Below are 12524 nucleotides of genomic sequence, written 5' to 3'. Positions count from 1 at the left end.
ATTATTCGATGTACATAATAGAGGAGTAGTTATAGCAAAGAACTAAATTTACGCTTTTTTTACAGTCCGATAATAAGTTGATGATGTTTTTTGTATAGAAAATATCTATTTCGAAAACCGGTGTTATGTAATATATAAAGTGTGCGTAATCCCCAACAAGATGTTTTTTCCACATTTTTTTCATTACAAATTTTACTCGCTACAAACTATTTAATTGCGAGGAAATATTTTAAGAAACCGAATTTTGATCAGATTTTTATTTTGTGACATGCATTAATCTATCCATACTTCAATAATACTTAAGATTCTAAAATAAAGAAATGTTGGACTCATATTTAACTAAATCGTAAAGATTTGCTAGTAGAACCGAAATAAAAAGACTTATTTAATTCAGTGTTGAGATATAACGTCATAAACATTGCTAATTATTTTACGATACAATCCATATAAAAGCTTTTTTCTTATATAAACTGGTTTACTTAACTTTACTTAACAATAAAAACAAATCAAATCGTAAGTGGGGTGATAAATCTACTTTTTTGTGTTTAATAATTCAGTCTTAAAATGTAGAACTTCAGTTGCTGATTGGATTTAAATGGTATTCTGTAAGTCATAACAATTCGAATTTTAATTCTCGAGTTGTTTCTGAAAAGCAGGTTTGGAAAAATGTGCAAAAATGTTGTTTTGTAAGAAATTTTAGTATTTTCTATCTGTTCCTAGATTCCAAACCAGGCATGCATTGTGTTTTTATGTTGTTTTGTACAATTCACTATTAAAACACAATTTTTTTGAACTAGAAATCAATTAAAAAAATATCTGTTTTTTTATTCGGACGCAGTAACGTTTTGTGTTCAACGTTTGATTTCAGCGTTCTTTTCGAATACTTTTTATATTAGCGACGCACTTAGAACAGCTAAAACGACATGGAATATTAGAAGTAATCAGCCAAAATAATTCATAACAAACACTGCGCAACATTTTTTAGGCTATCGAAAGTAAACAAAATTTTATCATTGGTTCCTGAGCATCAACCAAACAGCCCAAAGTATCAAATGCAACAAAACCATATTTGAGTTTTAAAAGTTTACAACGGAATTTTGTTTTAGACAAAAATTATTTTCTTTAGATGAAAGTTGGCCATGTCCAGTAACATTTTCATTCTTTCGGAGTACTGTTCGGCTGTCTAAATCTCGGTAGAAATAAACCGAGATTAAGCTTTTAAAAATAATTGTATCTTTTTCTGTAAAAAATAAACTTTTTATGATATCGACACGCTTGAATTAATTTAATGTTAAAGAAAATGATCAAAACTTTAAAATATTCGCGTATTTTTTGCACTGTGAAATAAAAACAACCGTAACTTTGTTATCGGCGCGAAGAATCACGACCACGAGTCCGACTGAGACAAAGATTCGAATAGCACTAGGCAGTGCGGTGTTGCATTGTTGATCTACTCGTAAGCCATTATCACACACTATCGCATGATTCCATATAGGGTTGGTGTTCGAGAATTCGCCATGTAGCAGTATTCGCCACCCTGTATTATTCAGCCTTTCGCTGTATAGATCGATATGAATGATTTTTTTGTAAAGTAAAACACATCCAAATGATATGAAAACGCTGGATGCTTTGGATGCTTTAAGTTTACTCAAAAAAATTAAGAATAAAAAAGTTTTCATAAAATTTTAGCTCCATAAATCAGTATTGCCACTCCTGCTCCAGTATTCACCACCCTCCATAAGAATTGCTTGGGGGCAGCGAATATTGGAACACCTACCCTATCGCATTATTCTCTACCATCTATATCGAATTCTTGATAGGGAGAAGTACCGTAAAACGGGGTAACATTGATCAGCGGGGAACCTTTGATCACCTTGACTATTCTTCAGGAAAAATCAAATCTTGAACATTCCACGACAAAAATCAAGGTGAGTTACACCGCTAATCAATGTTACCCAGTTTTACGGTAATTATTGCTGCATAATTGTGTGACATCCGTCGTAGGAAACAATCGCAGCACATTTAGTGATGATATTAGTAATGGAAGGAAATAGAAGAAGAAAGGGGGGATCCATAAAGTACGTCACGCTTATAAGGGGGAGGGTGGGCTCGGAAAATATATCAAATATACGAAAACCTCGCACGAATGGGGGAGAGTGGCTAAAAGTCCTAAATTGTGCATGACGTACTAAATGGATGCTCCTTAACATAAATCATGTCCATTTAGAATCCGTACACACGGAATCACGAATATCTCTGGAATAAACTGGCTTGTGAAAATGTCAACCTTTCAAAACATGCATATTTTAGAGCGCCTTCATGAAAAAATATCATTAAAATTATTACTTTTATTTTTTAATTTTACTAATGTAAACTTCCTTCAAAAGTTGTCTAACTGTAAAATTTGTAGTATCAAGCTTTTTTGGAAACATATTTTATAGTGCAGTGTCCGGAGTCGGTTTTCCTGTCTTTCTTAGATTCCTAATCGTTTTGACCAGTATTTTTTTCAGTTATGGAAATGGGGGCGTTTGAATGGATGTAGTATATTGGAGACTATGAAAGAGTTATTTTGAAAAACACTACTCAATTTTTGCGTTGCCTCTGAAAATCTTTCGACTGTAGTGACAACTTTCGAATCCAAGCCAAATCTTCTTTGGTCCTTTGCGGTGTTTTAAAAATTGCTAGTGATTTCTGAGGCTTTAGATCTTGTACAATTTTGAGTTGATCATCATGTTGTTACTAAAACGGTGTCCAAAGGAGGACTACCCGCCATGCCATGATATTCGTAGTAAATTTCTCCATGAACACGAACTCCAATCGGCAGGGGACATCTTCTCATGTCATGATCAATAACATTTGAGCGCGTAACAAATGATAGTTTTGGCGATATTTAAGCTTTTTGCTATAGTCGCGCTTGAAAATGTTGAATTTTCAAGGCGTTTGTGCTAGATTTTTTTGTTCGTCTTATTTTCATTCTGGTATATCTTTTGATTCGTTGTACGAAAACCGGTGAAATTTTCACCATTAAAAGAGGAATAGTTTATGAGTAAACTAAGCGTGTCACTAGAAAATATGCAGCGCGTACGGATTCTAAGTGGACAATGCAAACACTTACACACTTGATCTTCCGTAGATTTTCTCACAGAAAATCAGAGTTTTGTTACATGAAACTTTAAAGCTTAGAATGAATATTTAGAGGATTCCGTTTGGCGTGTTTGGTGTTTGTGGTGACGTTCCAATGAACTTCTCGTATATAAATTCCAACTTTTGAAGATATATATATATATATATATATATATATATATATATATATATATATATATATATATATATATATATATATATATATATATATATATATATATATATATATATATATATATATATATATATATATATATATATATATATGAAGATACGGTATTTTGTGAATTTATTTTATGTTTTTTAAAAACTTAAAAGAAGCGAATACACCTTGAGGATAAATTCAAGAAGACTGTTCATATACTATGATGTATCCGGGAGATGCTTTTCTTGAAGGCATACTGATTTTAAAATATTTATAGGAAGATACAGTATTTTCTGAAAATAGATCTTAAAAATATAAGGTAGAATTCAATTTCATTATACTTACAATCCCAGATACTATTTAAATTGCATACTTGAAAAAAGAAGAATCGGTTGAGAGACAACTAAATTAAAGTGGAAAGTTGATAAGCTTGTTTTAACCCTTAATCACAAGGGACAAGACATTTCTGCCAGAGATCCTGTGGAGTTCCGTGGCCTCCGGGTGCCCAGCGTTGGGTAAAACTATAATTTCTGGTTTTACTAGACTACACACGGAATTGTGCAAATTTTGAGGTGTCGCATGATGGGATTCTTTTGGAATCAAAAATTGGCCATTTCTGTCGGAGACCCTGTGGTCCCCAGAACTTGTTCCGTGTCCACCGGGTGCCCAGCATTGGGTAAAACTATAGTTTTTGGTTCTATTGGATTACACACGGAATTGTGCAAATTTTGAGGTGTCGCATGATGGGGCTCTTTCACCATCGAAAATTGACCATTTCTGTCAGATACCCTGTGGTCCCCTGAACCTGTTCCGTGGCCACCGGGTGCCCAGCATTGGGTAGAACAATAATTTTTGGTTCTACTGGATTACACACGGAATTATGCAAATTTTGAGGTGTCGCATGACGGGGTTCTTTTATCATCGAAAATTGACCATTTCTGCCAGATACCCTGGGGTCCCCTGAACCTGTTCCGTGGCCACCGGGTGTCCAGCATTGGGTAAATCTATAATTTTTGGTTCTATTGGATTACACACGGAATTGTGCAAATTTTGAGGTGTCGCATGATGGGGTTCTTTCATCATCGAAAATTGACCATTTCTGCCAGTTACCCTGGGGTCCCCTGAACCTGTTCCGTGGCGTCCGGGTGCCCAGCGTTGGGTAAAACTATAATTTCTGGTTCTACTAGACTACACACGGAATTGTGCAAATTTTGAGGTGTCGCATGATGGGGTTATTTTGGAATCAAAAATTGGCCATTTCTGTCGGAGACCCTGTGGTCCCCAGAACTTGTTCCGTGTCCACCGGGGGGGGGGGCATTTACCCAGCATTGGGTAAAACTATAATTTTTGGTTCTACTGGATTACACACGGAATTATGCAAATTTTGAGGTGTCGCATGATGGGGTTCTTTTATCATCGAAAATTGACCATTTCTGCCAGATACCCTGGGGTCCCCTGAACCTGTTTCATGGCCACCGGGTGTCCAGCATTGGGTAAATCTATAATTTTTGGTTCTATTGGATTACACACGGAATTATGCAAATTTTGAGGTGTCGCATGATGGGGTTCTTTCATCATCGAAAATTGACCATTTCTGCCAGATACCCTGGGGTCCCCTGAACCTGTTCCGTGGCCTCCGGGTGCCCAGCGTTGGGTAAAACTAAAATTTTTGGTTCTACTAGACTACACACGGAATTGTGCAAATTTTGAGGTGTCGCATGATGGGGTTATTTTGGAATCAAAAATTGGCCATTTCTGTCGGAGACCCTGTGGTCCCCAGAACTTGTTCCGTGTCCACCGGGTGCCCAGCATTGGGTAAAACTATAATTTTTGGTTCTACTGGATTACACACGGAATTATGCAAATTTTGAGGTGTCGCATGATGGGGTTCTTTTATCATCAAAAATTGACCATTTCTGCCAGATACCCTGGGGTCCCCTGAACCTGTTTCATGGCCACCGGGTGTCCAGCATTGGGTAAATCTATAATTTTTGGTTCTATTGGATTACACACGGAATTATGCAAATTTTGAGGTGTCGCATGATGGGGTTCTTTCATCATCGAAAATTGACCATTTCTGCCAGATACCCTGGGGTCCCCTGAACCTGTTCCGTGGCCTCCGGGTGCCCAGCGTTGGGTAAAACTAAAATTTTTGGTTCTTCTAGACTACACACGGAATTGTGCAAATTTTGAGGTGTCGCATGATGGGGTTATTTTGGAATCAAAAATTGGCCATTTCTGTCGGAGACCCTGTGGTCCTCAGAACTTGTTCCGTGTCCACCGGGTGCCCAGCATTGGGTAAAACTATAATTTTTGGTTCTATTGGATTACACACGGAATTATGCAAATTTTGAGGTGTCGCATGATGGGGTTCTTTTATCATCGAAAATTTACCATTTCTGCCAGATACCCTGGGGTCCCCTGAACCTGTTCCATGGCCACCGGGTGTCCAGCATTGGGTAAATCTATAATTTTTGGTTCTATTGGATTACACACGGAATTATGCAAATTTTGAGGTGTCGCATGATGGGGTTCTTTTATCATCGAAAATTGACCATTTCTGCCAGATACCCTGGGGTCCCCTGAACCTGTTCCATGGCCACCGGGTGTCCAGCATTGGGTAAATCTATAATTTTTGGTTCTATTGGATTACACACGGAATTATGCAAATTTTGAGGTGTCGCATGATGGGGTTCTTTCATCATCGAAAATTGACCATTTCTGCCAGATACCCTGGGGTCCCCTGAACCTGTTCCGTGGCCTCCGGGTGCCCAGCGTTGGGTAAAACTAAAATTTTTGGTTCTTCTAGACTACACACGGAATTGTGCAAATTTTGAGGTGTCGCATGATGGGGTTATTTTGGAATCAAAAATTGGCCATTTCTGTCGGAGACCCTGTGGTCCCCAGAACTTGTTCCGTGTCCACCGGGGGCCCAGCATTGGGTAAAACTATAATTTTTGGTTCTACTGGATTACACACGGAATTATGCAAATTTTGAGGTGTCGCATGATGGGGTTCTTTTATCATCGAAAATTGACCATTTCTGCCAGATACCCTGGGGTCCCCTGAACCTGTTCCATGGCCACCGGGTGTCCAGCATTGGGTAAATCTATAATTTTTGGTTCTATTGGATTACACACGGAATTTTGCAAATTTTGAGTTGTCGCATGATGGTGTTCTTTTGAAATAAAAAATTGGCCATTTCCGCCTGAGACCCTGTGGTCCCCAGAACCTGTTCCGTGGCCACCGGATAACCCGTGCCAACCAAATGGCCTCATCAGGTCCGGAACAACATTTATATAATGATTTGTCACTAACAGCGATTCAAAAACACTGTTTCCAGTCGAAATTATTATGATGTGCGAAAATTATGTATCATGTCACACTTAGATCCGCCCGCAGCAAAAAGGGGGAGGGTCAGGGGGGATCCCCACCATATCATTCTTTAGATATACTCTTCCCCTTGATGATGCTTCAAACCGATTGTAATTTGGTGGCCTAGTTTCGGAGAACGAGCCATTTGAAGCCACAAAGTCCCGGCTGGTTAAGGATTGTCCTACAGAAATGAACACCCCTAGTTCCCCATACAAATTTCGGTTTTGAACTGTGGGGCCGCGGTCCATTATTTTTCAAAAATTCCTTCACTATGACACTTCTGGGGTCCCAAACCCCTGTTACTTTTAATTTCATCCCATAGCGTGAACCACTGTTGAACGGTGTTATTTAAAGCATTAGTGTTCGGCTGAAATCTTACAAATATTTCCATTTCCATTTTAGTGAAATATGGCTGAAATCGTAATGCAATCAGATTGAAAAGAGTTAGAAATCTGTATATTATGCCCATAATTGGAGCGTGAGATATCGCAGAAGTTTGCATGACATCATGTAAATGTCATGAAATATCATGTAAACTTTCATTATATGTCATTCAGCAGAAATCAGAGTGTTTACATGGCGTATTATAACACAAATTTACATAATATACCATGTAAACCATCAGAACACGAAGTTTGCATGACGTGTAAACCTTAGTGTTTTAACCCTTCAGAACGCGCACCGTTGTAAAAAGTACCACACTACCAAAAAAATCCTCGCCCGTCATATACAGCCCGAGTGCGGTACAGTTTAACTTGCTTGATCGCGCGCCCCAACTAACATTTTCAGCGTTATAAGCTTCAGTCATTTGCTTTCTGTTGTGTAACCATCGAGTAAAAGCAGTCAACGCTGAATAAAAGGACAGCTAGTCAAATATAAATCATAAGCTAATACACGACTGCAAAACAAGCACCATACAGCTACCAAAACTCAGTTTTCAGAAATCCATTGCTTGTTACTGGGGCTGCCTTTACTCCACTCTATTCCAACTCCGGGAGATTTCCCGGAAGATGTGAAAACTTGAACACATCGAATAGGAGTCCCCACTAACAAAACAGCTGCTACTATACAGTTCAATTCGTTATACTGACAAATCCCCAAACCAGCAGCGCTTTAAAGGCCGTTATGCGATTTCATTACGGCTAGAAGCTGTAATAAAGAAACTGTTGGTTTACCCACACGGCTTGCGTGGGATATATAGCTACTACACAAATTCTTTACAGCTATCCACGTCTGTGCTGTAAAATTATTTGGGTTGCTTTTATTGCACTTTAATTCAACGCCGGAAGATGTGCAAATCGAGTAAGAGTCCCAGCCACTACAACAGCTGCTTTTTTACAGTACGTTTTGTAATGTTGCCGAAACACAAAACAGCAGCGCTTCGTAGCCGTTTAAAGAACACTCTTTTAGCTAGAAGCTGTGAAGAAGAATCTGTTGGCGCAACCACACAGCTTGTTCAATGTAAACATTATCGCGTTTGACGTTTCACAAGCTTTTGCAGCAAGATGAAGTTGGGTAAAGTTTCTTGTGGCACAATTATGAAGCCTTGTCTGGAGTAAAACAAAACGGGCTATTTTCTATGTTATTTATATATAGCAGTGTGGCAGCGAGGACATCATCGGGACCAGTGGATACGGAGATCGGGAGTTCGATTCCAAGTAGCGGCAAGTACTTTAATGATTCATTTTTAAAAGTGATAATTCCAGTTCTACATGTATTGCGTTACGGTATCCAATAACCTAATTATATTTAATCGTTTGGGGATGCCGTAAAACTATTATTTAACAAATGCGAAAAGGCTGAAAAAGCGCCTTCTCACAATGTTATTCAGTTAGTGGAAAGGAGCCGAGAAAAGAGCTATGACCAGGTGGCATAGAAGCTGATCGCGCACAGCATGTACTAGTGGATTAAGTTCGCCAGATTCATTGGGCTTGCATAGAAGCTGCCGTCCATATGTACAACACAGTAACTCAACATCAAGCCGTATTGAGGACGCTTTGTTGACGTTTACATTCACAATAAATGTTAGTTGGGGCGTCCGGTTAATCTGTGCATATTTCCACGATATATTTTGATTTATTGTCCAATTGTATTATTTTCACCAGGAACGCCCTCCCCCAGTACCGCCATCGCGATCCTACACCGTGACAGGAAACTCCAAACTCGGTTACCCGCAAACGCGAATCATGAAAATGAACTTCCCGGAAGATTCGGTGGCAGCATCCGTTGGAGAACAGCTACGTAAAGGAGAAGCCGTTACCGTTACCGGAGCTTCACATCGGCGGGGCCACCTAATTGTCGAGCACAATGGCATTAGCTTGCACGTTCCGTTCCAATACATGGAATTGGTAAAGACAACATCATCTCCTCCGCCTCCCTCTGGTGCCTCTGTCAACATCTAACTCTGTATGATCCGGGACGGAAGCGCCCAAGCAGCTTTGTACTGACTGATCAGCCTCGTACGCCAATTTAAACTATCCTCAATGTCTTCCATTCACAACACGAAACTTCAACCACAGGTTATTTAAACATCGATACATACTTGTTAAGCATTCATCGATAGCATTTTTATCCTAGTTGATAAGGCAATACAGAGACAAATCTTATACAACATAATATTTACCATTTATCAGCGCGTTTCAACGTATTTAATACAAACGTTAAGAAGTACTACATTTTAGGACTGATAAGTATCTGTATAAGACTAAGCCGTTAAGGGTACACTTTTTACAAACTGATTATTTTCATAAGTACACCATACTCTATAGAAACACCGATTCTATGAGGATTCTTAAGTGCCAACTATTTCTGTTTAGAAATTTCACACATTGTTACTCGTTAAGCGCATATTTCCTGCCAATGGTATTCAACCGCATGGACACTTTCAGGCATGGGCCAAACTGGGTTCATTTACAACGAAATAGAACTTTTGTAAGTATACTAGAATAGGTAAAAACTGCCACAACACATCACCAGACGACGAAAAACGAAGATTTTTGTTTACCCAATCAATAGAACTGAATTGGATCATAGAAATAGCACTACGGTCTACCTCCCAGAGCTTCCACAAACAAACAAACAAAAAATCCGCAATCAGAAACCGGACAAAACCGAAACACATACTTGCCATGTAAATAGTAAATCAGAAAAGTTAAGAAAGGACCAAGGCGTGAGTATGTTTACTCCTGCGTCACGCATCGAGGAGATATTCCATGCTCTTCATGCCTAGCAACTACAACGATTGGGCTTTTGACTGCTATAATGGAAAGACCGTATATATTCCGTTTTTTCTCCGTAAAGAATCAAAATTTCTGAGCAGCAATAGCGTATTGCCAATAATTAGTGAAATTGCAAACCGCTAAGAAGGTTAAATATACATAGATGAAAATGTTAAATTTTTGAGGTTTTCTTACTGAAGTGGAAAGGAAAGAAATTGTCTAGCTGGTTGCATAAGCATGTAGTTAGAGTACACCCAACAAAATTGTTAGGTAGGTATCTCAATTCAATCAATTGTTATCACTGTTCCCAAAGCCGTATCTAGCAGGACAAAACAGCTACATAAAGCATTGATTTTAGCCCCTGATACAGGATGTTAGGTTCTTAAGTGAAAACTTTTTAAGAAGTGATAGTGGACCAAAACCAGCCGCCGCCTCCAATAACACAACCATTAGTAGAACCGTCTTCCAATTCAGCCTCTCACACGTGGAGATCATTACATCAGGTGAAATCATAAATCGACCACAATTTTATTCCTGGACAACATTTCCCCAACATTATCGACGTCAGGACCGTGGTTTAACCACGTTAAACTCCAGCCAAAACTCCTCGTCATCAACAACAGTGATGCCAGATATACATATTTTTCTGTATTATACAGATTTTTGACCTTCTATACAGACAAGATACAGAGTACAGAAAAATACAGATTTTTGAAATGTGATACAGATTTCTATAGAACGCATAAAAAGTGAAGATATTTTCAATAAATTTGATGAAAACTTTATAAATTGCTTCCTAAACTTTGAAGCGTTGCCGAAAAAGAGCGTGCATATGGCCCTACTAGAAGACTGCTGAAGTTAATACAGACATAAACTGCCCCCACTCGCATAACAGTCCCATATGAATAGGAAACCCAGCAGAAATGAGATTGTTATGCGAGTGGGGGCAGTAAACGACGCAGTCAAAAACACCGTTGGTTATGTGAAAAGGAGTCGACGGAACGCATGGTTCAACGACAAATGCAGAGCGATTTCAGAGGTGAAGATAACATGGACGGTAATGCTGCAGCATAAAAGCCGCCAGAACGTGGAACAATACAGATAGAAATGCTCTTGCACGCCTCTTTCGCAAGGAAAAAAAAACAGGGGTGGTAATGCCTACGTCATATATAGGCGCAAATTTGAAGTAGCATAATAAGGGCCTGTCCATAAACTACGTAGACTCTTAAGGGGGGACGGGGGGGTCTGGCCAAAGTCTACGCTCCATACAAATTTCGAAAATTTTGTATGAACAAAAGTCTACGAGGGGGGAGGGGGGGGATCTGAGATGGCCGAAAAAAAGTCTACGTAGTTTATGGACAGCGCCTAAGTACAAGGCTTTGTAAAGGACCATTCATAAACCACGTAGATTTTTTGGGGGAAGGGGGGTCTGACCAAAGTCTACGCTTCATAAAATTTTCAAAAAATTTGTGTGGAAGAAAGTCTACAAGAAAGGAGGGGGGCCAGAGATGCCCAAATTTGGTCTACGTGGTTTTTGTACAGCCCCTAAGGGTATTATAGTCATATGAGATTGTTCGAAGTGGTGATAAAGGAACAGGTTCTGTTGAGCATATTATGTTAATATTGTAGCTAATCTCCAGTGTTTACCCGAGCAAACTCTAACTACAAAATGAAAGCAAATCTAAAATACGATTTGCAATCAACAGCAAATTGAAATATCATTTTTATATCAATTTGTCATCATTAAATTTGAAATCATATTTTGATATAATTTTGCTGTCTTTTCTAATTAGTATAAATATATAGTTTTGAAATTATTTAAAAACTTCTAGGCATTCTTGTATAATAAATCAGATCATATAGGGTAGAAGCTTCAGTTTTGGCCAGCCCGGAGTTTTGGCCATAGTGCGGTATTCAGGCTGTTGCAATCTAAATCGACGTAAATTTATTTTTTTACTAGTAGATACTAACACAATATGATGATTACAGCTGTGAAAACCACACATTTCGAAAAAACTGGTAGAAAAAATATATTTCCTTAAAAAATCAGCTCCCATATATCTATTTTGGCCAGGGTGCTTCTAATTTGGCCACTCCCATAAGAAATACACCTGATTGGCCAAAATAGAAACCAAACATAAGAATATGGCCAAAACTTTTTTTGTTTTTATTAATGTGTATTTTAACTTAAATGCTAATTCTACACTGTGGCCAAAACTGCGGCAGTGCTTCTATTTTGGCCAGTGCCACTTTTAATACAAAAATCAAGTATTGGCTTGATTTCTGCATTTTTCCTTCAAAACCTTTCATTTGACACATTGGTTGTTTTCATAGGATTATTGGTCATTTTTATAAAAATGATTTCCCTTAGACTGGCCAAAACCGGTACCCGCACTCTACCATATACAAGTAACACTACGGGTACGTAGGGATAAGTCTGATCAAAACCGATAGAAACAAAGCGAGCATACATGCAGTGTGATAACCCGAGTAAAGTCTGGCAGCAAACTGAAAATCAATTTTGATGTTGTGATATTGCAAATTATGATAACTAAGGTTGTTGTCGTTCTGGTTGTTTTAACGGTTAAAACATCAAAAATGAGAGCAGAAAAATGTTCATGTAACTACATGTTATAAATTTG

The 12524-nt window shown here is 38.5% G+C and overlaps 2 protein-coding genes across 2 annotated transcripts in view; one reads left to right on the top strand and one right to left on the bottom strand.

Moving 5' to 3' along the window:
* Positions 1-10059, top strand: part of LOC109414018 (myosin-I heavy chain) — an 87239-nt gene extending 77180 nt beyond the window's left edge. Inside the window, 1 exon segment of the mRNA XM_062851022.1 lies at positions 8770-10059. Within this exon segment, the coding sequence (XP_062707006.1) occupies positions 8770-9066 (297 nt within the window). The 3' untranslated portion in view covers positions 9067-10059.
* Positions 1-12524, bottom strand: part of LOC109425214 (tyrosine-protein phosphatase Lar) — an 830826-nt gene that overhangs the window by 546018 nt on the left and 272284 nt on the right. The gene's annotated exons all lie outside the window — the stretch shown is intronic.

This window comes from Aedes albopictus, chromosome 2, assembly GCF_035046485.1.
Source record: "Aedes albopictus strain Foshan chromosome 2, AalbF5, whole genome shotgun sequence".
Lineage (NCBI taxonomy): Eukaryota > Metazoa > Arthropoda > Insecta > Diptera > Culicidae > Aedes > Aedes albopictus.
Note: the sequence above shows the minus strand (reverse complement) of the source record. Positions and strands in the feature narration are given on the sequence as shown.